The sequence below is a fragment of the Grus americana genome, chromosome 1 (assembly GCF_028858705.1).
Source record: "Grus americana isolate bGruAme1 chromosome 1, bGruAme1.mat, whole genome shotgun sequence".
NCBI classification, from domain to species: Eukaryota; Metazoa; Chordata; class Aves; order Gruiformes; family Gruidae; genus Grus; species Grus americana.
The window spans coordinates 82,538,139-82,562,755 of record NC_072852.1 but is presented as its reverse complement, the minus strand read 5'-3'; the positions used below and the strand labels follow the sequence as shown (position 1 = coordinate 82,562,755).

The following is a 24,617-nucleotide window of genomic DNA, read 5'->3' as shown; positions in this document are numbered from 1 at the left end:
CGCTTTAACCATCCAGTACCATTTTAAGTGCTGATAATAAATATTTCATGCAAAATATTTTGGCCTATTATCCCACATAAATACAAGGTTTTAAAATAATGAATCATGCTGAAGTACTTCTACAAGAGTCATGAATTTCCATTAGTGATTTCTATTACGCAGAAATTCAGTTGATTACTGTCTCATTCCAATAGTCAGATATGTTCAGTGAGATGCATCTACCAGACCATCAGACTCTTGAAGACTGAAATATGAATGTCCTCTCTGGACCCTTCATATGGAATGAAATAAAGCCACATAGGCACAAATTCTAGCTATTTTCATTCCATATTCTTGAGAATACTAAAAATGCACAAACCAGTTTCACTTCATAAATTAATTCGCCAGATGAATGCGAAGAGTTTAAAGTACGTACAAACTCACAGGAGGTTTTGATCCAAAAGGTCCATTTCTTGCGTTATTTAACACAATATAAGCATGAAAAGCGTAATAATATCATGATGGGATGGGTGGGGGTATCCAAAGTTTTTCTTTTATCCTGAACTTCAGAAAGTTAGGGAAAGCCGTATTACTGATATTAACTAACAGGCATAAATTCTTAATGGCAAAGTTACAAAAAACCCCAAAAGCCACACAAAAAATCAGTCCCAGCTCAAGAGTGAGGCACAGGACTTTGACTTGCTCAGTTTACAGTTACCACAAGAAGTTTTAGTTACATGCGTTTTGTTATTTCAGCCTTGCTGGATCTATAGTGTTTGGGCCAGCCTCCCATCCCTTTACTGACTTACATAATAAACCAGAATGGTTCAGGCAGAGTTTGCTGTGTTAAGCGTGTTCACCCTTCTTTGGGGAGTCAAGCTCATCTACTACCAGCCCATTTAGACCCCAAACCAAGACCAGCAGAAAACTTCCCATGGCACCATCTAACACGCCGCTCTTCTGCTTTTGGACGCTCAGACCACCTGGCCGCTTCAGGGCTTGGCCACAGCCAGGCGCGATTCACAAAAAGCAACGCCACCCTTCCCAAACTCTCCTTTTGCATTTCTACCTGTGGTGCAGCAGCAGCAGAGGCTTCTCGGTTTGGCTATGCTTGAGCAATCAAACCCATCTGAATTTTTCCTGTCTCTCTATTTTTCTGCCTTGCTTTCTAATGGAAATGAATTAATGCTTTGCAACCTGCTCTGGGAAACAGCTGCCCAATTCAGTGTCTCCTCCACTGTATTAGCTCTGGAATGTGCTCTATCTTATCATTTATTTTGGCAACAATAACTCCAACATGTTTTTATTTGCATTTCAGTAAGTCTTTTCTGGTTTTGACTCTCAATTAACTGCTCAATTTCTATTCACATTGTATTAAAGATAAATTAAGGTACAAACCCTTGGTTTTCATTCCCAAGCTAACAGACTCAGAAGTTGAGTGCTGAACTTCCCATTAAAATCAAAGGGAAATGCTTCACTGAAATCGAACGTTTCGTGTCACAGCTGGGTGACCTAAAGGCATGCGTGCAACCAGTTACCATGGATCAGTTGGCAGGCTGAAACTTCTCCCACCTGATTTTTCTAAATTGCGTGCTTGTAACTTTGCGCAGACATATTTGAAAGACTAAAGCAGTTAAACTTTGCCGTCAGTTTCTCTCGTACGGGAAAACACCCATTTAAGCTAGACTGATGCATTTAAACTAAGTCTATGCAAGTGCAGGCAAAGCATTGGCCCGCACACAGCTGCGATCTATCCCTTTTTTTTTTTTTTATTGCACACTATACTGTTTTATCATTGAATTATTTCCCCAGGATAACGGCAGCATCCCCGCACTGAGAGCAGGGTCCGTGCCCGGGACGCGCGGGGCCTCGGGTGGAAAATCGCTCCGGGTTCCCGCAGGCCCCTCTGGCCCCCCCCCCGCGCAGGCCGCGGCCGGGGGTGGGACGGGACGGGGGACGGGGGAGGCCGGTCCCGGGGCGGGGCGGGGCGGCGGCAGGTGCGGGGCGCCGGCGGCGCAGGTCATTGGGCGGGGAGGCCCGGGGGCGGGGAGTGGGGCGGGCAGCCGCGGGGAGGGGGGAGCCCGGGAGAGACCCCGGGGAGAGCCGGATTTAAGGAGTGGCCCCGGTCCGGAGGTGTTCTTGTGCGAAGGTCCCTGTCACCGTCACCATGCCCGTCAAAGGAGGCACCAAGTGCATCAAGTACCTGCTCTTTGGCTTCAACTTCATTTTCTGGGTGAGGGACCCGCGTCCGGACCCGAGGAGTTCCCCGCTGCCGAGCCGGGGGTGCGGCGGGGCTGTGTCCGCTCGCTCCCTGCCCGGCGCTCCCCGACGGGGCTGCCTGGGAGGGAGCCCGTGGCGTGGGGTGGAGTGGGGGGGGAGGCACAGTGCCGAGAGCGGTGTTTTTGTTTGCGGGCTTATTCTTTGTTGCTGTGTATTTTTGGGTTTGCCTTTTTTTTCCCCTTACTCTTTTCCACCCCTACGCTGCCCGGGAGGAGAGAGGTGGGTGCCCGGCCCTGCTCCCCCACCCTCTCTAACGCCGCGGGGGCTTCCCCCGTCTCTCCCCGGGTGACGGCGGTACCCGCGGCCGGGCGGGGAGGCGGCGGCGGCATCTGCGCACCGCTCCGCTCTCCCCGCGGCCAGGTGGGGCGGCCCCAGGCGGGCCCCTCTTCCCCCGCGGGGCCCGGAGCCGCCTCGCCGCGGTGGGTATGGCTGAGTAGGATACATACACGTCTCTTTAATTTTTTGTAGGACCGTGGTTAGCGTAAGGCAGAATGCGTGTCCTGCCTGTTAACGTGTGTGGGGGATGCTAGGTGTGAAGGTAGCTACCCCCCCTCACACACACCGACCCCCCTTTCCCGGACGTACAATGCGCGTCTAGAAACTCTCTTTGCGGGTTGTACCTCTTCGGTGCGAAAGCTGTAAAAGGGTATGGTTAGCCGATTCCTTGCAACTTCAGGCTTGTTCATCGTGTATGTGAACTCATTTTGGTGGGAGCCTCTGCTGAAGGTGTGGCTTCTGCCACAGATCTTCTGGGTAGTGTCTTGTAAAAAAAAAAAGTTCTAAAATAGTTTTGTCTGTAGGAGCACCACGAGTGTGAATTATATCCCCGGTGCAGTTTCTGGCACGACTATCTCTTGTTTGCCAGGCAGTGCCAGAAAGCATGGCTTAACTGAGAGGTTTATGGCTGCTTCTCAAGCACTCAGGGCGTGGACATCTGAATTTAGCGCTGTCTGCCTTACGGAAAAGTACACAGCGAATGCAGTGCAACTGCCTGTGTGACTAATGTAAAGGTGTGAAGCGTGAGGTTCAAAAAATGAATTTTCTCTTGGCTATCTGCTACAGTGGAGAAGTGTGTGTGTGTGTGACTCCTTTTCACCCTCTGATGTAGAGAAATTAAGTTGGAGCTATGGAAAGAAACTGCTTCTGCAGTTCAGTTACAGTATTGTGTATGCGGTGACCGGAAGATGCAGTGCTAATGGATAAAATACTTGTGATCTCCCAACTTAAAAATGGGTTTCAGCAAAGTAAGAAGATGGAACTGGGCTGCAACTGAGGGAAGCTGTGCAGAGGAACTTTATGAGGGCACAGGGAAGTACATACTGTGACCTGAGACTTGCCAGAAGGGTGAAAAGAGAGGGGTTGTATTTGGAGTGTTGCAGCTGGTAAGAAGAAAAAAAACCTAACAACACACTAACTGAGATCTCTGGGTCAGTGAGGTGCTAAACCTGTTGTTGAAACCAGAGAAAATATTCACGGTTTACTTTATTTTTTTTTAATCTACAGACTTTCTAGAAACTATTTTGTGGTGCAAGAGCACTTGTTGTGGCAAAGACACTGCCTCAAAGATGCTTTTAACACGAGCGTTGCCGTTTTGCTCTCTAGGGCCCAGGGCTGAGACCACAGAATGTCTTTTCCATTAGCTCAGTAAGCGTCTGTTGCTTGGCGGTTTCATGGTAATAAGGCTGAGAAACTTTACATGCACCTTCCGGTGCCCAGTAAGCATGGATGCAGGTTTGACCTGGTAACAGGGGGAGGAGTGATGGGCGGGAAGGTGGCTGTACCATGTGTAGGCTGGTGCTGCTGCCCAGAGGAGCTATGAGGATGTGGCTCTTGGAGCAACCTTCCCAGAGGATGGCTGTGCTTGTCACCCAGCTAGGGTGTGGGGAAAAGAAGAGAAAGAAAGAAGGGTTAAAGGATCATGAATTCTTCTTCCTTTTGGGGTGTCCTGACAAGCGGCTGGAAGCACCAAGAGGCAGGCAGTGCAAGCAGCTGGAGTTTGCCAGGGATAAGTGTGTGTGTAGACCAGCTGGAGTAGTCCTTGACTCTCAGGGCTCACTGCATGTATCCATGTCCTACCAAAATGGTTAAAGGGGAGTGCAAAGTATGGTGTTAGTGAACCTCATGTTCTCTGCGGAGGAATAAAGTAGCAATCTCTTGACCTATTTTAGGTTAGGCTTCAATGAACAGTGTAAAGAGACAGTGTCTTGGGGCAGGCAGCACTAGAGGACAGGAACAACCTGAATAAGAAAAAGGGTTTAATGTTTCTTATGACATCAGAAATGTGAAAAGTCCTTTAAGTAATGGGAGTAAATTGAGGAAAAAATGTTGTGCCTGAGTGCAATTCCATTCCTAAACTTGAAGGTACCATCAGTGACTGGCTCTTGACCTTGGGGGACAGATGTGTGCGCATACACACCCCCAAGAAGAATAACAAGCCTTTTCTTGCTTCTGAGTAGTCCATGGGTGTGGGGTCCCTATTGCCCAAGTGCTACTCAGGAATGGTGATGATGCAGTTAGATGTAGTGTACCTCCTGGAGCCAGAGAAGCTAAAAGTTCCTGTGAAGCTGTGATCAAGTTTATGCAGTACCCCCTTTTTTTTTTTAAATAAGTTGCCTCAGAAAGACAGGTGAGAAATTTAAATGGTCTGCAGCAAATATGCAATCTACAAATATCTGCAGATTAGGTGGCATGTATTTGCCTCCATCAGAGACTTGAGTGAGGGCAAGTGGAAGCAGAAAGAGTGAAACAGCTGGGTATAGGAGGCTATTAAAACAAAAATTGAGAAACTCTCAAAAAGTTGAAACTGTGTCCAAGGGAAGGAAATAAAAGTTCATAAATGCTGGCGGGTCAAATACAAAAATATAATAAGGCTAGCAATAAGAAAACTTTAGGTATAACTTGCAAAAGCCAACCCACCTAACATATCCCTCTTCAGACACATTAGGACCAGGGACCTTATAGCAGTAATCCATCCAGGTGAAGTGTGTTAGGAGTGATGTTCTGTGGGACTTGCTCTTACAGCAGAGAACTTCCCCAAGCACACCCAGTAACCTGTCCTTGAGTCTGAATCCCTAACAGGCTTGAATTAACTTACGGTGAAAAGGTGGTGAAACAACAACTACAGGAAATGCTGCTTAACTTGCCAGGGTCACACAACAGTTACTTCAGAACTACAAATGCATTGTGATTAGGTATAAACTCGTGCTTACCACCTACCTTTGTGCCAGAGGGCTGGAATGCAGCGAATTTGAGGCTGGGCTCTTGTTTTATGTTATTTTAGGTTACGTAGAGTGTGGCACACTGGTGCCTCTGGAATAGGCAGAGGAAAAGATTCTTTAAAAGTAAGTTGATCTACATGTGGAGACTTGACATGGGGGAAGAGAGAATAGCTACTGTAAAGGGAAGTCAGACTTCTCGTGAAGCTGTTAACTTTGAAGCCTTCGGAAGCCTAAATCTTGAAGAGGGAGTCAGTGCTGGTTAGTGTTCGTTCACTTGTTCAATGTCTCCTGGAAATCTCAAGGCTCTTAGTGAAAACAAGCAGTCCTGGAATAAGGTCCTGTCAGGGATGAAATCAGTGACCGAGTGGAGGCAGGGCTGAGATGAGGTGGACCTCTGTTGTGGTGGAGAGAACCAGCAGAGCTGGCATGCAGGGGCAAACTGTGTGGTGGTCAATACAGTCCCACCTAATCTGGAAACACATGTGAGGAAACGCTTTGGTGCTTGAGTAGCAGCCACTATTCAGGTTGATAAAGATGGGTGCATGCTGACATAGCAGGCTACGTGACAAAGCAGAGCGTGATGCTTGCCAAAGGTAGGTATTGAGTAAGGTGTGGGAGTTGGGAGCAGGAAGCAGCCTGGAGTTATGAACTGGTTGGCTTGGGGGTATCTGCTGCCAGAAGGATGAAAGCTTGGGAGAAAAGTGTCTATGGTAGTTTCATGAAAGCATCAGGTGCATGCTCAGCAGCAGATGAAAACCAGCTTCAGAAGTGAAGGACCTAGAGAAGCGGAAAGATGGTGTCATTGCATAAAGCCATGGTGTGCTGGTGTCTTGCAATGCTGTGGCTGCTCTCCTCTCCTGCCTACCTTCAGAGGAATATAGTGGAGCTTGGTAATGTTTGGGAAAGGAAGACAAGGGGTTTTGCCATCAGGGACTGATGAGTGAATTTGGATTCACTGGAAACAGATGGGGGAAACGTGCTAGAGGTCTATAGGATCACAGTTGGTCAGGAAGTAGGTAGGGCTTGACTGTATTGAGAGAGTCAGTGAGCAAGAACTGAGGGGTATTAAGTCTGAGAAGAGGAAGTTTTGGAAAGGGTTGTGGCTGTGCACAGGGTGGTGCTTTCTCCCCAGGAGGTATGCAGTTCAAGGGGACCTAATGAATGCAGTGTTTGGCAGCCCTCAGTTTACTTTTCTCCAAAGGTACTGTTTGTGTCTTTGCACAACCCGTAAGTGCTCAACGTGTAAAGTGGGAGCTTAGTCCTGTGAAATGCTACTGTCTGCCCTGTTCTGTGACCCTTCCTGAGGAGCCTCCTTATAGGATGCTGTGCTAGATTATGAGGGTAACTGGTCTGTTCGCTTTTCTCCAGTTGGTAAGGCCAGACCAGGCATATAGTTCACTAGCATGATGTCCTCCAAAACTTCTGGGACTCCAGAGTTAAAACATGCTTGCAGCCTGAATGGCAGGTATGGGGACTTGTGGATGGCTGCTAGAAATGCTTGTTGTGCCTCTGAAGTATGGTTTAAGCAAGGCGTGCATCTGTCTAACTTGAGGGAATGGTTTTTACTGTTGGGCTTAAGTAGATGAGTAAGTTAGGTGATATGGTTCCCCCCCACCCCCCCCATAGGGGTGGCTGCATCTTGCCTTCAAGGATCACCGCAAACGCCAGGTTCCTCACTGCTGTAGGGCTGGTGTACTCCCACCTTGGTTTGCCTACAGCTCCTCTGTCTCAATGTTACTGGCCGTGGCATCTTTGGTGTGGTCTGTAATGAAAGCTGTACCAGTTTAGGTCTTTGCAAGTTTGGGGATTGATTTGGGGTGGGTGAGGGAGGTGTGGAGGCTGATACAGAAGTAATAAAAAGGTTTTTCTACCAAGCCAACTGGAGCTTGGCATGAGGTCAATGGAAACATGGCATTATGTGCCTTACACCTAAGTGGTCTTACCAAAGCTGGTTTTGAACAATGTTGGTGTGAGCACATGCTCAGTTACCTTGAGTTGTGTAATGAGTGACTAGCTATAGCTGAGCTCCCATAATTTGCAGGGTTTACTCAGGCTTGTTGGCCCTGGTGACAAAGTCTTTTCCTATAAAACTGTCGGCTGCTCTGATCAGCTTGGACAAGCGCCTGGCATAGCCATGCATGCGGAGCCTGTGCCTGTGTGTTCTCCCACTGGCTTTCTGCTGCTGAACAAAAGCAAGGGTTTGCATCATTAAACCTAAAAGCTGGGGTTTTCCCTTGTGAATTTTGTGGAAAATGGACATCTGCTGCTAATATTTATAATTTAATGTATCACAGGCAAAGAGGTGCTGTGGCATAGAGTCAGAGTTCATGTGTTTAGTCTTGGAGCAATTATTTTCTTGCTCCTTTACGCTATAAGGCAACCATCTTGTCCAGGCTCTTCACTCTTCAGTGTGTTTTGTGTTAAATAAACAAATGCATTTGTTTATGGGAGTGCCTGCTAAAGTAAGATTAGCAAGACTAGGCCTGGGGGACTCATTTTCCTTCTGTAACTTGAAGATATCTGGGACTTAGCTTGAGCCATAATCTCCTCTACTCATGCTGCACCAGGAACAGCCGGTAGCAATTTGGTGCTCAGGTTTCTGCAGAGGGTCTTCCCTGCTCAAGTGGGGAAGAGGACTTGCTGGACAGGCAGGGAAATATGCATGTGTGTGTTTGTATAGGCATACAGAAGGAACACAAGTTAGTTGCTTTTTGTAATTGACTGATTTAGTTGCTGACTGCAGCACGTGAATCAAAATGCTGCTTAAGCTCATCTTGATGTACTTAACTCTGTAAGTGCTGTGAAGTCAGGAATGGAGTTGGAGGGTGTTGCCTTGAGAAACCTGATGCAAAGCTACTTGTATGTAAGAGTTCTAGCAATCCTACCTACTATTTGCAATTTAAATTGCAATTTAAATTGCAAATATAGTAGACTGGCTTCTGAATAGGAACTTGTATGAAATGGGCACTAGTCTTGGTGGTGGTTCAGGAATTCTGTAATGCTACTGTACTGGAGCACCATTTTATTGCAATAAATGCTGTGACATTAACTTAGCCCACAACATTCTTGAAACTAGCTTAAGCAGAAAGAAAATACTTCCTTTCCAATCTACTTTTTTTTTTAAAGGAGTTTGGAAATAGCTCCAGTTTCTTAATAACTGCTAGCACTCACTGTGCATTTGTTAAGAAAGCTTTTTTCAGAAGTTTGAAAACCTGTGCTGCTGTGGATAGCACTAATGCTGTAATTAAGGGTTTAGAGTGATGTTTAGTCTCATCTGTACTTACTGTTTATGGATTTTTATTTATAGAGTACCAACAGGTAACAGGACAGAAACAGACGGTTCATTACTACTCATAATGTTCTCAATTTCTTTGCCTGTGTGCTTTGCAATGTTATATCTGGTCCTGGTTTCATTCATCCACTGTCTTGCACAGTGAGGAAAAGTTAGCTGTCTGTCTTATGCAGAGGAAGATCCAAGTCAGATTTTTAGCTAAAGTTTTTACCTGTTCGAGGTGAAGAGAAGATAGTGGCTTTTTCAGTGTACTTCTGGCACACCCTGGGTAAAACATACATAAGGAACAATCAGGTAGAGCCTGGCATGCCTTTTTACTGCAAGAAAAAAAGAATCGTAACAGTAACTTGTTAGATGTAATGCTGAGCTGACAACACTGAAAGTAGTCTTTATTTTTGACTGATTTTACTATATCTTCACATACTGACTTACCTTCTGATAGAGGTAATGTCATAAACTTGATAGAAGTTGCATGTAAGCTTGGCCTGATCTGTTAAAACAGCAGAACCCATAGTTTCCTGTACAAAGGCTTTTTTACAGGCTTTGATTGGTATATCAGGAGTTCTTGCAGTGTGTTATTTCTTCTCTGTCCCTGCCTCCGTGCTGTGGAAGTAGAGGAGTAGCTGGTAGTAACCTGGTGGATGCTGGGGGGTGCAGGAGCTATCCCTCCCAAAGCTTTATCTGCCAGCTCTGAGGACTTGATAACTGCTTGGATCTTGAGCCCCTTGAGAGGCGGTCCTGTCTGTGGGAAGGTAAGATGCTCTGAGGTGTCTGCAGCAAGTTGGGTGCTGGTGGTTTCTCAAGATAGATCAAGGTGACAAGGTCAGAAGGCACTCAACAAAGTGGTCTTTGCAAAATAGTGGTTAAACCTAAAATAAACTTTCCAGCTTCCCAGAGTAGTGTCATATGCTGCTGTATCATGGGATACGTTAACAAAAATTGGAATTTTTAGTTTGAAAAGCTCAAGCTCTTAATGTGTTTACACCAGTGTCATTAAGTCTTAACAATTCCCTCTGCTAGGAGGCCATATCTGCAAAACCCTCAGGTGTTAAAGGAAGAAAGAAAGGGCAAATTGCTTGATAGCATGCCCCAGCACTGAATGCTCAAAATTCATGCTGAACTTAGCCAAGCATGGTGTGGGGAGGAAGGCAGAGTGTTCTGTATGACTTCTGCCCCCAGGATGGATGGGTGGTTTCTCGTCTCAAGTATAGAGCGACTGCCTTCTGCAGTGGTACAGATCCGTTGTCAGTTAGGCTTCCATGTGGTGAGATGAAAGAAAGCAGGGTGTCAAAGACAAACACTGTGACACACCCTTAGATATGCTCCAAGGCCAACCCACGTAGCTTGCGAGGGGAAGACGGGAGCAATGGAAAGGGCTGACTTTGGAGAAGGTGCTTATCAGTGTGGGGCTGGATGGGTGGAGGAGGGAAGTCCTGCACAGGAGGCTCATTGGAGAAGGTGCAGGGCTGCAGAAGGCAAGCAGACCAAAAAGGCTGTGTTATCCTGTTGCAACAGGCAGAAAGGTGCTTGCAGGGGTAGAGCCTTTGAGGGTAATAGGGGTGTGTTTGCATGCCATACAAAAAAGTGACAAGAGGCCTCCATATGATTAGAGGAGGAATGACTAGAGACTTTTAGCCTTGCTTAGTGTACGTCCACTGCAGCCGTAGGACAGAGGTAAGTCAAGCAGAAGTGAGCTGGGAGCTGTAAGATTCCTAGTGGTGGTTAGGGACAACACAAGGATGCTAGGGATGTCAGTAGCATACTTGTGCCAGGACATGCTGTTACTGGAGAATCACTGCCACAAACTTTTCCAATACAGTGAGTGAATAGTACCCTTTAACTTCACATTTTGGTCAGATGGTAAAAAAAAAAACCAGTCTTCTGAGTTCACTTTCCTGTATTTGTTACTACAGAAACATACTTCTTACATGTTTTGTAAGCACACAAACCTGTTGTGTTCTTAGTTTTGTACGTTTTTGCGCAAAGTAACTATCTTTAGGAAAAGAGACAGCCTTATTCTTTTTCTGTTAAACCTCTTTCAGCACAGGATAGATCTACTTAAAAATATCCTGTATTACTCAACCCCTGTGACAAAACAGGTCTGTTAGATTGGGAAAACACTTGGATTAAAAACCCAACAACCAGCTCTTCAGGGGATCCACTTCCACACAGCCTGGGTGGGGCTTGCACCCTTTCCCAGGGAGGAAAAACAACATCTACGCAAAACTACCCCAATGCAGCTGCCAAAACCTGCTGGCACAGCACCGGTGAGCGGAGAGGCGGCTGTGTGCCGGCCTCCTGTGTGCCAGACTGGTCTGAGATGCTGCCAAGCGCAGCGGGTGCCTGTGGGGCTGCGCTCTTCCTCCCATGTGGGCACTGGTGCCCTGGTCTCTTGTTGTTTTCACAAAACCTTGAAGTTTCAGATGACTCTCTTGCCTTCTGCTTTAAAACTGCCTTCTTTTTTTTTAGTTCGGTGGTCATTGTGGGTAGGAAGAGCACAAACTGAGAACACAAGTTCCTTAAGAAACCAAGACCAAAAAGTCACTTTTTCTTGCAAGAAGGAGCTGCTTTTTTTTTTCCTAGTTCACCATGGAGAGAATTACCACTTTATTTAATACTGCAATTTTTTTAGTGATAAGGTGCAGTTCACTGACATCAAGTATTATCGTTATTCTGTGATCCCAAAATAAGTCTCTCGCCTCCCTGTGATAATAACTTTTCTCACAGGATGACTGCTTTTCCAAGGAGAAAACATGACACTTAACCCTCCCCTCTCCCCACCCAGAGTTGTCTGTTTTTTTTAAAAGGAGCCATATTGTCAGCTCTCCCTAATGTTAACTAACCTGTTTTTCTCAGAGATCATTAACTGAGCCTTCTGCTTTGCTTGAACTTGTAAGATTATCTTATGCAGCTCTAGTATGGCTTAGAGTTACTTCACAATTTGAGTAGTCTGGCCTTAAAGGTCTGCTGGGGGATCAGCTCTGGGTTTTAGTTTTACAGTCCTTTGCTGTGCCCTGCTCTGTTTGCAGCACTGCCCTGAGCTCTCCACGCCAACACTGAGGCTTGTCGAACCGCAAACGTAGGTAGGTGCAGACAGCTGGGTGTCCTTTGCCTTGTGGCTTTGTAATCCACGAGTTCCTAGCAAAACAACAAGAGGCTGTAGCTTTCTTTTCCTAATGTTCCAGATTGGGATGTCTATAAAAGCTGAGGACTGTTTGACCCAGGAAAGTGAGTCTCAAACAGAGTATTGTTAAATACCAGGTGACCTGACTGTAGGCTGGAAGCAGTGCATGAGTTTTTTTCCATCACTAAGTCCTTCTGGTTTTTGAACTGAGGCACTGAAGCAAGATGAGGTTGCGAAGGCTTTAAGTGATGCTGCAGCAGTGAGCATGGGTAGAGCAGCAACCCTTCTCTCTGCCAGTCCCCCTGTTGCACCTCTCCCTTCCCCCGGGGCACTGCTGCAGCACAGTCAATTGAAATAATAATGCTGTTGCAACATACTGTGTACTACCAAGGTTCTTCGGCATAACTTAACATTATTTTGTCAGTGTAGCCTTAACAAGGAAAGTGGTAGGTATGGGCAGGCTTTGTTCCTGCTGCGCGCTTTGTGAGTAAGGCTGTGCCTACGCAACAACAGAGTGCCTTTTGCATAGGTCTGGAAACCTCCGTATGGGTTTGGCTCTTTATGCGTTGTGTATCACTTCATCTTTTTCCCACCTAAAACCCTGCAGCTCCTTTTTGAGGCAGGCTTGGGAGTTGGGTGCCTGCTATACAAGAAATGCTGGTTTTTCTGGCACTGCTGGCTTCCTGCAGGAATTGACCCTCTTGCTTTTCATCACTGATACCTGAGCATCCCAGTTGAGATGCTTTCTGCTGAGAAGCTACAAGGGACGTACCTTCCCTTAAACCCTTGCTTAGCTCCATCCTCTTTGTCCTGTGTGAATCTTCAACGCTTTTTTTTTTTTCGGAAGAGCAAGTGCAGGAGGTTAGCAAAAAGAGCCGTGGCCAGCAAAGCTGTGCCTACCTTCAGTGAGCACAAGCACTCCCAGCTGGCAGAGAAAGGGCTCTTGGGCTCCCCGTGGGGAGGATGTGAGGCCAGGAGAGTTGGGCTTGGTGTGGAAAGAGTGTACCCACGGGTGCTGTCTGTGGGAATGCCTTCCATATTCTTACTGAAAATTAACATTTTAAAGTAAACACTTTCCGGTTTCTTGGAGGTGAATCAAGAATGTTGTTCCCTTCTGGAAGGAACTTCTTATCAGAGATAAGGCTTTGTTTTTTCTTCATGCATGCTTAGCCTCACCAAAGCTCCAGACCTTCTAAGCTTATTGCTCACTCTTAAGTTTAAATTTTTAATGTCTGCTGCAATGTGTGGTATTTCTGTCCTCATCTCACATTTGTAGAGCTTTCTTGATAGTTAAATGGCCTTCAAAGGAGAGAAGGAAGAACTGAAAGTTGGAGAGTGTGCCTCTCTAGTTTTCCCTGGTTTCCTTCTTTTTTGCCTACAAGACCACCCCAGGGGTTTTTTTGAAGCGGGGAGGATTCAGTCTGTTAAAAGCAAAATGTTAGCATTTGCCTTACCAGAGTGCAATTCCCTCTTTCTTGCAACACTTCTCTGGTGCCTCTGCCAGATGTTTCATCCAGAAGCTAATTTATATGCACAATGACTTGCTGTAAACACAGGCACCAATGTTAAGAGGAACCTGGAGGCACACAGGCAGAGATGATAATAAAATAAAACTAAATATTATCTAAAATTTGATTGCACTGTTCCAGATCAGCACACAGCGATGTTGCTCTTTCAGCAGCCTGTATTTTCTTCCTGTGTGGTAACTTACTGGATTGGTTTTATCCTGTTTTGCAAGAAAGAGCAGTCTTTCTAGACTCTGTACTGTGGTACACTGAAGTCTTACCAGTCTGTTTAATGTGCTCAAACTTCTAGCTGGCCTTACAAGATGCTTTTTCTTGCAATACACTTGTCCTTCAGTGTGAAGATTTAAGATCACTAAGCCATACAATGTCACCCAGAATAAAACAATGGGTGGAAGGGTCAGTGGAAATACTGACATTTGGTGCTTCGGTAAACTTCGAGTATTTTCAGTAAAGGACAAGAAAGGCATTGTTCTCATACAGCGTTATAGTTTAATCTGTAAATGCATCTGTCAATGAGATGCCTTGCATCAGGAATTAAGTTTGTTCTTATTTTAGTATCTTCATCCTTTTATGCTGGTTCTTTGAGTATCGCCACCTCTTTAAATAAGAGCTGTATCCTGTGTTTACTTTTGATGTAGTTACTATTGCAGGGGTGAATGTATTAATTGGTATTATTTAACAAGGTTCGTTCTTACAGCTTGCAGGGACAGCAGTTCTTGCAATTGGATTATGGCTTCGGTTTGATTCACAGACCAAAAGCATCTTTGAACTGGAATCCAACAACACGACATTTTACACGGGTAAGTTAAGAGATGGCTTGGGGTGACAGATCACGCTTTTTTTGCACCCTGATTTCCTGACTGCTTAGAAACCTTCATCTTCCTTGAAGGCTAAAGACACAACGGCCCTAAACAGCCCTGGTGAGGCAGAGAGCAGCTTCCCCTGGCTGGTGCAGAGGGCCAGCCTCTGCTATGAGCTCTTGCAGAGAGCAGCAGTGTCACACTGCGTAAGAAGCCAAGAAATGACTAAAGTTCCTCTTTAGGTGCTGTTGGGTAAGCATTTTGTAATCCCAGGGACTCCTGGTAGACATGGAGGATGTCTCTTCTACATGCTTATCGCAAGGAGTCAGCAAAGTTTCACTCTAAACTGAGTAGTCACAGATGACATCAATAACTAATGTCTTCCCCCAAAGTGACAAACTTAAGTTACCCAAAACCACAACTCTGTAGTCTCATCTCTCAGCATACGTACTAATTGTCTCTTACAGCCCTATGTATGCTGATCTATACTGAAGGTAATGGAGAGGATGCACAAATATCTTGGTCTACATGAGCAACTTTTACAGGCAACCTAGATCAATGTAGCTGTAGTTTGGCTGGCTGGAAATTATTCATAAATGTTTTCTGGTCTTAGAGGATCCTAGTCTAGCCTTTCCACAGGCAAAGCCTGGGACAGCTTGATTACCAATTAAGATTTAAACACACATGTTTTTGGCTTGCTATTATAATGTCTTAGGAGTTCCTACTGGAATTAGATTTTATCCTAACTGTAAGACTTTGATTTCTACAGTTGCTTTTAGACTTGGGCATAGGAACACATACTTCTTTGGTTGTCATCTGTAGGTGCTCAAACCCTTTTTGAAACCAAGTAGCTGAGTTTGGAGACCTCTAACAATTAGGAACAAAGCTAATTCAAATATATACCTTTCTTACCTATGTGTCTGTCATCTTTGACTTGGACAATCCCTATACATATTTCACATCCCTGTAGCACCTAGACTTGCCATGTCCTGTATGGCATCACTCGTTAGCCATCCACAGCGTGGTTAGGCTGGTCTTTCTCTTGCTGAAGAAAGTGGCTCTTCTGCTGAGCTACTCGATCGGTCACAACATCCAAAGTGGTGTCTAAAGGGTCACCGTACAGACTGTGTCAGGCGTGCTGGTAGGTGCAACTGCAGTTGCAGGGTAGCCTGTGCCTACAGGGAGTACTGTTAGGAATGATGAGTTAGGCTTATTAGAGACCATAGTTGAGAATATTGAAATACTTGTGTGACTCCATGAAGAGGCCACAGGCATGGAGATGGCTTATCTATGTGAGAGCTTGTATTTCACCATTTAGTATGCTGGTGGTGTAGCAAGTTGGGTGGTTCTTGGTGCTGTCACAAAGATTTCCAGCTGCTTTTAACTAGACCTTGGAAGGGGAACAGAAATCTAAACTTAGCCATTGAGCTGAATATTTAACAAGTCTTACTTGGGGTTGCCTAAAACAACTCTTTCACCTCCTAAAGCATAAAAGTTTTATGTTTTGATACTTAGGCTACTGGCTGAATGCAGCAAAAGGCTGAAACAAACCTACCTGAAATCTCTGTAGGTTAAACTGAGTCTTAAAGAAATTTAATAGGAACTACTGTTTTAACATATTTTTCTGGGAGTAGTTACTAACTGCAGTTTTCAATAGGAAGTTGAAAGAATCTGTCAATTCGCACCGAGTAACAAAGCAAGCTACCTCAAAAGCTTTCTATATTATTAACAATAAACTGAAATAAGAGGTTCTGATGGACTCTTTTTCAAAATGGAAAAAACTTAAGCTGGGGTGAAAAAAATTGGTGCTAGAATTTCCTGTTGATAAGAAATGTCAGACTTAATCACTTATATATGCTTAATCAAGTAGATGTTTATTTTGGCAGCTAATGTTATCAGTTTGCATCTAGACAGTATCATTTGCAAATGCTTATGTATGGCTTTCTTTAAATAGTGTTTCTTGTGTCTCTGAAGGCCAAGACTGTATTTTTGTCTATATTGATAGAAATGCCATACTAATTCTACATGCTTTGTGCCGATCCTCTCATGTTTCACCACCCCGGTAATACTTCCTTGCCATCCTTTGGGAGTTTTGCTCGCTATGTCTTACTGCTCTCACCAGCTAGCAGCTGTAATGCTTAAGCTGGCAGTTCCCAAGCTTAGGAGGAGAGGATTGGGCATAAATGGGGTCTTTTTTAGCCCAGAAATGTTTGCCCTCTGTGCTCCAACATGCTACTTAAATTCTGGGCAGAATGGTCTACAGGCTCAGCCACTCGATACAGTTTGAAGAAGTGTCTGCTTTGGCAAAAGCAGAAAATGCTGAGTTTCTTGTAGTTAAGCATCTCAAGTTAGGCAGCTGAAGCGTAGACTTGTACCACCATGACTGGTGGAAAAATTCAGTGTTTCCTGATGGTAAAGCAGGTTAGGAAAGCATTTAAAGCCTTATGAGATTATTATGATGCCTTTTAATACCCATTTTCCTAGAGGTAGCATGCTTCAAGAATTCTCAGATGTTGATAAACCAGTAGTTCCAGCTGTCTCTAACTGCAACACACTCTTTGTCCAAAGATAAGTTGATAACTCTCTCTGAGCCAGTTTTAAAATGTGTCTTACAGTTTGTTGTAAATGGCTTTATCTTGCCCATTTTCTAAAATTTGTGAAACTGCAGTAATGGTATGCATTGATTGTTACAAGTTGAAGTTTTTATTTATCAATACATTTCCCCACAGGTTGAGATGTTTGCTTTGAAAATCAAGCACAGCCCTTATTTTTTTGGTTGGAATACCTCAGTAAAACTTAAACCTTGGCAAAAGCTGTGAATGCTATTTCTGGAGCAACTAATTTTATGCCTTGCTGCTGAGGTCTCAACTAACCTGTATACATGTCTGTTTTTCTCCTCCCTAGGGGTTTACATCCTTATTGGAGCTGGTGCACTTATGATGCTGGTTGGTTTCTTGGGATGCTGTGGTGCATTGCAGGAATCTCAATGTATGCTTGGCCTGGTAAGTGTTCAGAGTAGTGTTTAAATTTTTAGCAGCTTGACGAGAAAGGAAGGAAAATATTACTGTGCAGTTAAAGGGCAGCAGATGCTGATTGTTCTGGCTCCACAATGTTTAAACTCATGGTCACCTACATAATTCTAAAATGTTAAATAAGTTTCCATTTCTGGCCCTAAATCCAAATGTCCATTTCGTATTTGAATACAGAATGGCTTCAGGAGTTAGTGAGAGATTCAGACATTGAAGTATCAAGGGTGAGAGTACATGTGAACACAGAACTAAAATATTGATAAGAGTAATATTGTTTATTGAACAGTTTGTCCTGAACTCTGAAGGCTGTGCAGTCTTTAATCTTTGAGACCAGAACTGTGGTATTTGATCCTTGAAACAACAAGCCTCTACTGTTTGTAATCAAAGGATGAGCTCCTCTAGTTGACAACTGCTCTGCAAGCCAATTATTGGAGAGCAACTTCATTGTTTTCAGACTGGAGGGGCAAGTGGAGCTTACTGGGTTCATGCACATCTGTACTCTTGTGGAACTACTCATCCAAATAACCAGAAGACTTAGTTAATAAAACACTACTACTATAGCTGGTGAAAGAACAATTCCCCTTCTGTGTCACAGAAGTTAATTTTGTGTATTTCTTGCAAAATGATGCCTCTAGACCTTTGTTGTAATTCTGAACATCTCTTTGAAGTGTCTTTTAAGTGCTAGTGATGTTCTGGACCTGGTAGTCAATTAAACAGAGATGACACTGTTGTTTGTATTTTATGGGATACACAACAAAGTGACCATTGGTTCTCTGGGAGTTGATGGCAAGCTAGGTATTAGGTAATGATTCCTAAAGCAATAAGGGTGACAAACCAGAGAAAAGAATTAGCGTCAACTGTTGTGATGTGTCTGAGTGACCTGGCCAACTTCAAAGTCTGAGTGAAGAGATGATTGATTTTAATTAACACTGATCAAAAAGGAGGATTTCTGCTTGGAAAACACTGCCAGGCTTTCCAGTGCTCCTGGGAAGAAGTGCTGACCCAGAGCAGTGTGTCCTCTTTCTTAGTCTTACCAGCATTTCAGACCTCCGACTGGAAACTGTTTGAGGGATGGTTCCCACAAGGCTGAATGCTGGGGACTGGACAAGCTTGCAGTATATATACATGATGCTGTTTTGTGGTGCTGTGGTCTTAATGTTGTGGTCTTTCTTTTCTAGTTCTTCGTCTTCCTTTTTGTGATTTTTGCCCTTGAAATTGCTGCTGCAATCTGGGGATTTGCAAATAAAGAAAAGGTAGGTTGCTCTTGAAAGTTAGTAGTGTGGTGGGATGCTGAACAGGTTGCCCAGAGAAGTTGTGGATGCCCCCTTATTGGAAGTGTTCAAAGTCAGGCTGGATGGGGCTTAGAGCAACCTGATCTAGGGAAAGATGTCCCTGCCTATGGTGGTGGGGGGGTTGGACTACATGAGCTTTGAAGGTCCCTTTCAGCCCAAACCATTCTGCAATTCTATGACTGTGCCTATGGAAAGTTAGCAGTCTGCTGACAACTATACCAGTACTAGTCAAATCCTGATTACCTAGGGAATTTGAGGGAGAGGAAGAAGATGCTTTCTAGCAAAACAATACAAGAAATAAAACTCTAAAATTTGGAAAAAGACTGTAGCAGAAAAGCCAGAATCCAAGATGCTGCTTCATGCTAGAGATGTAGTAGTACCTGGCTGAGCTGTGAAGCAAAACTGGCCATCAGTGAAGCTTCACCACTTCTAGATAGGAGCTAGGTCAGCTACAGGCTGAATGTTTCTGCTCCATCTAAAACATGACTGATCTGGGCTGTCCCCTTACAAGCAGTCCAGATTCTGTCTTGTTTTAAAATAAAGTTGCCTGGTGATCAGGGTTGCTTTTCCGCCTGTATTACACAACAGGGGAATATAGCAACTTCTGGGGTATAGAAATGAATAGGGAATACTTTTGCGTAACCAATGGGCAAAGACTTGGTGTTCTCATTCCACCTAGAAGATCAGAGCTTTGGAAGGGAAACTCTAAATCTTATCTGTTTAGGTGTGGCTTTTAAGGTGAGTGTACCAGTTAGGCTCACCTGTTCCAGGTGAGAAACGCTGTCCACCCTCTGTTTGTACATGTCAAAAGGATGGGTATCGTAGATTGCAGAATTTTTAATGACTGTCTTTCTTGAAATGAGTTTTCCTTAATTAATATTAAGGTTAGACAGTAATACACCACAACTCTTTGATATCTTGTAGGTTATTGAAGAGTTAAAGGACTTCTACATGGAAACATATGGAAAGAGATCTCAAGCACCTGCCAGAGAGACCCTGAAAGCATTTCAGTTAGCTGTAAGTACATGGTTATCCTTAAACTAGACAGTAATGTAGCTTGTTCGTGCTGTTCTCAATCTCATCCAGTCCCATGTACAAATCCAGTACATTTCTAACTAGAAGACAGCAAGGGAGTATTAGTAACAAATTGCAGAGAAGATAGTTTTATGTAGTATTAGTGAATGCAGTATGATTTTTTTTTTTTTGTCCCTTTGAACCTCTGAAACACATAGAACTTTTTCTTGTTTTCCTAAAACTCAGAAGCAAGCTGGGAAGCTCTAGATCTGTGGCACCATAGTATGCATACCTGCATGTCTGTAAGCAGTACAAGAAGTCACCAAACCTAATATGGGTATGCTTAATGAGACTTAGCTTTTTCTTTTAGAATCTTGTCCTTTAATGTGATAAGGCTTTTTAGAATTAGGTCTATAGCAGTCACGTTGGCAGAACTTCTAAGCAAATTTGTATGAAGTCTGTAATAAAACCTAATGTAATCTATTTTTTTCCTTTTTACCAAATACAGAGCAAAAATAAGGATTATTTAACCTGGTTCTCTTTTCCTGTTTTCTCTTGTAGCTAGACTGCTGTGGTCTTACAGGAGTTCTTGAGCAGCAGTTCATGGACACCTGTCCAAAGAAGACCATACTTGAGTCGATTTCTACAGTGGTAATGCATGACTTAATTCACTAAAAGCTCTCCCCTATGAGTAGAATGAGAAACAAGTTTCTGAATAAACCCTTCCAGTCTATGGGAAATTCCCATGTTGCGCTTACATAGCAACCTATCTCTATGATCAGTCTGGTTGTGGAAAATCAACATACTGTTACTATGGAAAGAACAAGTAGGGTCAGCAGGAAATGTGAACTTGCACAGGGAAATGTGCAGGCTGCATGTTGCTAAACTCATGGGCGTCATGGACAGCGTAAGGCCAAAAGTTCACCTAAAAAAAAAATAGCTGGAGACCTCTGTTCTCCTGGCTGCTCCTACCACCAAAGCACCTTCCTGGTGCTAAACGGGGGCTGTTGCCTCCCCTTTTGGTTGGGGAGAAGTAGAGCATGGGGGGGTGGGAGCAGGTCTGAAGCTTTAGCAAGGGAAAGGAGAGGGGGCAATGCATTTGTGGCCTGTTTAGGTGAGCATGTCACTGAAGCCAGTTCTCTGAATCAGATTTCCCTGTTGAAATATTGCTGCAAAGGTGCCTGTGTGCCACAGATAGGAGAGGAGTCTTGTATAGTTCTTAATTACCCATTTTCCTGTTAAAACTGTCTTGTGTTCTTGCTTCATGCTCCAATAGCCTTTATGGGCTTCCCCATAGAAAACAAGATTCTTGTGATGCAGGAATTCAATTAAACACTTAATTATTTTTTTTTGCATTTCTTGGGCTCTTCCTTTCACTACAGATGACTCTGTACTTTCAAATATCTGACCACATGAGACATTTCAATCTGTATCTTTAGTCCTGTCCATACAATCTGCTATGAGTTAGGCTATATGGGAGTAACTGAGGCAGCATGCAGGTTTTATTCTTTGCTTTTAAGTGTGTTTTAGCTTTATCTGAGTTAATCTTGTGATATGTTTATGGTCTAGTCCCAATCGTAGGAAAAAAACCACAGTAGACTGCAAAATTAAAGGGTTGTAATGGTGTGGCTGATCTGTGTGCATCTGTAAGAAGTAGTACTGTATTGATATTCTGATTTAACTGATTAATTCTTGCCAGTATATCCCTTTAATCTGCTATTCAATCTTTCCTTCTGGACTGGATAAAAAACAATTACAGTTGTTTTCAGTAGCTCGCTGTGGTCTGCTGCTGGAATAAGTAGGACAGGAGTTGGGATGAGACTTTGACCAGCTACCAGGCTCTTAAAGATTTATAAGTCTGTAAAAGTTCCTCATTGTTTTTCTTGGCTACCATGTGCTTTTGCTGGGGAAAGGACTGCACTTAATTTTTTTCTTTAGTTGCAATGGTAATTGATTGTCCTGGGAGCTTCAAACTGGCACTGCTATGAATCTGTACATAGCCTAGCATGTATGCATGCACTCAAGAAATCCTGCCATTCCCATGTGTTCATAAGGTGTCTGCAAAATTACAGTAGCAATTGGAAATACCAAGAGTGGCTTCAAATCTATTTTGAGAAGGACTGAGCAATACAGCAGCTTAAATGCTGACAGGCATTAATAACAAGCCAAGTCTGGTACAACTGCTGTTGGTCCTGACCTACCTGATCAACTGCAGGTGGCTGAGAAGGGAATTGTGCTGTAGCCAAGGTGCAGTTAAGAGGTTTAGATACTTGAGACCAGATTTAAACTTCTCCAACTTCTATGTTGGAACATCCCTGCCTCTCTTATTAAAGATGTGAAAATAAAGGCCAGTTCAAAGCAGCTTTTGAAAGATGAGTCTTCATCTCTAATGCAAGCAGATTTGGTCACAGGTGTAGCATCAGTCAGCAGAATGAGCTCAAACAAGTGAGCAGAAACAAACCTTTCTTATGTGTGAAACACTAATGAAGAGTCTGTTACTTTTCAGTCGTGCCCTGCTGCCATCGATGATGTCTTCAATTCGAAACTGAATGTGATTGGAGCAGTTGGCCTTGGCATTGCTGTAATAATGGTGAGTTTCCAGATGATTTAGAGGGTAGCTGTATGGCCAAAGGGTACTTAGGGCAGAAGTCTGTTGAACAGTGCCTGGCATGACAGTTCTACAAGCCCACTCCACTAATGACAGGCACCAGCAGGATCAGGGTGTGTGCTGCGGGGCCCCGAGGCAGTGCAGAGGGTGGTGTGTCTTGGACCTCCTTGCTGCTGCTCTGCATTAGGATCTGCCTCCTTGTAGTTTTAGCAGTGGCAAGGTTGTATTGGTAGTGTGTGCGTGTATATATATATATATATAGGGCAAAGATGTACTGGTTGTGTTAATGCTGCTTAATCCTAGTTATCTCTCGGGGATCCTTGGTTTTGTTTCCTTTATAACAATTAAAGATTCTGCTAGAGAACTGAAATAGCAGTGCTAGTAAAATTCATGCTTGTTTGACTTCTCTGGAAGAAAGTAGACATGGATGCAAATATGCTGGGATGATCAAAGATTTCTTAGGAGATACAGCAGTGGTTTATAGCTGATCTATTTTTGAAGTATTGAGGGTGAAGGGATTGGTGAGAATGGACTGAAACTTGAGGGTGGAGGGCAGGTGTACAAACTGCAGATACTCCTAACATGGCATCTGGGCCAGGAACAGCAACTATGCTTGTTCCTATGTTGATAGAAGAATGTGCTTTGGTCCTGATTCTAATGTGTTTGCTTTCTTTGCAGATTTTTGGCATGATATTCAGTATGGTTCTCTGCTGTGCTATCCGCAAAAACAGAGAAATGGTCTAAGAGCTAAAAACCCAAGACTGCTGCACTATAAAAAAATCTTTGTCATTAACTTTAGCGTTCTGAAAGCATTTCTAAAAAGTTATATATTTGTTACCTTTTTAATGCTTTATTTGGTACTGATGTAGGTTTGCTTTTTATGTTATAGGTTAAAATGATAAAGGTATATCTGACTCGACAAATACTGTACATAAAATATCTGACTTTCTTGAAACTTATGTAATTTGGATGTAATTTATGTTGGAGACAATTTGATACTTAATAAAGAATAAGATGTATTGTAGGTTTGTGGGGGAGAAGAAATTTTACTATGTTCATTGATCATACTGTTTGATGCGTAGCATGGAGTTGAACTTGCATAACATGTTAAGTGTTAAATCACTAGGGCCTTAGTATAAAGCAGGAAATAACTTCTATGTCAATGCTGTATTTGAAGGGAATTGAAGGAATGGAAAAGATGACTGTCAGAACAGGTTTGGGAAGGTATCATCATTCCTCCTTTCCTTGGTGTGTGTGAACAAAAGCAGTTCTTAATTATATTCCTAAAATGTTACTGCTGTAACATGTTTATTGTCCTCTTCATGCAGGGCAGCAAGGGATGACTGTTACACTGGTGATATGCAGGCGGTGGTACTCTGTTGCAAACAGGGTGGGCTGTACCCTGGAGTCAGCTGGGCTTTCTTATATCAGCCTGTCTGCTGACATAACTCTGTCCCCTGGCATCTGACATGGCCTTGGTCCCTTGTCAAGGCAGATTGCCATAGTTTATGCTCAGGATTTTTTCTCAGTGGCTAGCTTTGTGCTTTGTTTCTCCAAAGCCAGCAAAGTACAATCTCAAGGGCTTATGGCATGTGTGCCAAATCTCGGGTTTCCAAGTGGAAAAAATAAAAGTTGCGTGAGAAGTTACTGTGCAGCTCTGCAGTTGCTGCTTGCAGCAGCTAGAGCTGTGGCTATCCTGTTTCAGTTTAAAAATTAGTATGGGAGGGAGCAGAGATTGGTGTGGAACCCCTAGCCTGAAGAATTATCAAATTGTCCTGTACTTCTACTCTAAATGGCTTAAGTCTTTATTTTTCTCTAAAATGTCTTCTGATGGGGGCTGCCTATGGATTTGGATCCTTACCAGCAAGTCAATGTGCTATACCTGTATCTAGTGTTCCCCTACTGTAGTCTCTCAGCTCTGTTCCTAGGAGCTTCTGGTCTTATGTCCTCTAGGTACTACAATGGTCTCTTAGTAGTCCTTGCTTGTTCCCACCTTTTTCTTGTAAGGAGATTGGTATTTATGAGGAATAACAGAATTGTTGAGGGTTGGGCTCGGGCTGTAGCTCTGGACTAATGCATGAATATATTACCCACCTTTGTATTACACATTGTCACTTGTCTAAGGGGTTATACAAACCATACAGCTCTCCTCTGTAATGCATTGCACTATTCTATGTTAATGGGGCCTTAAAAAAAAAAGTCTGGATTTAAAAAAAAAATCAAATAATCATGCTGTTATGTGTCTTAGACTGGAATGACTCCAGAACAGAGTTGATCTAATTTTCTTCCTTGGATGTATGAGAGAGTCTGGAGAGAAGATCTAATCTCATATGGGAATTTGAGACCTACCATGTCTGTGAGCTCTTGCAGAACTGAGGCAGAATTTGTCAGCTGTGCAGTCCTGGATGTGAGACTGAACCTGGCACCTGAGAGAGCTGGGCTGAATTGCTGTCAA

General features: G+C 43.8%; 1 protein-coding gene across 1 annotated transcript; it reads left to right on the top strand.

Annotated features, from left to right (window-relative positions):
* Positions 1–2,053: 2,053 nt before the first annotated feature.
* On the top strand, positions 2,054–23,462 carry CD9 (CD9 molecule). The gene is made up of 8 exons (XM_054813430.1): positions 2,054–2,212; positions 14,117–14,219; positions 17,124–17,221; positions 18,427–18,501; positions 19,465–19,557; positions 20,116–20,205; positions 22,061–22,144; positions 22,841–23,462. The coding sequence occupies exons 1-8, from the start codon at positions 2,147–2,149 to the stop codon at positions 22,904–22,906; spliced, it is 675 nt and encodes a 224-aa protein (XP_054669405.1). The 5' UTR covers positions 2,054–2,146; the 3' UTR covers positions 22,907–23,462.
* The last annotated feature ends 1,155 nt before the right edge of the window (positions 23,463–24,617 follow it).

Coding starts and splice junctions, on each gene's coding strand:
- CD9 (XM_054813430.1), top strand. CDS start 2,147: ATGCCCGTCAAAGGAGGCACCAAGTGCATCAAGTACCTGCTCTTTGGC. Junction 2,213..14,116: donor GCTTCAACTTCATTTTCTGG/GTGAGGGACCCG, acceptor TCGTTCTTACAG/CTTGCAGGGACAGCAGTTCT. Junction 19,558..20,115: donor TGAAAGCATTTCAGTTAGCT/GTAAGTACATGG, acceptor TTTCTCTTGTAG/CTAGACTGCTGTGGTCTTAC.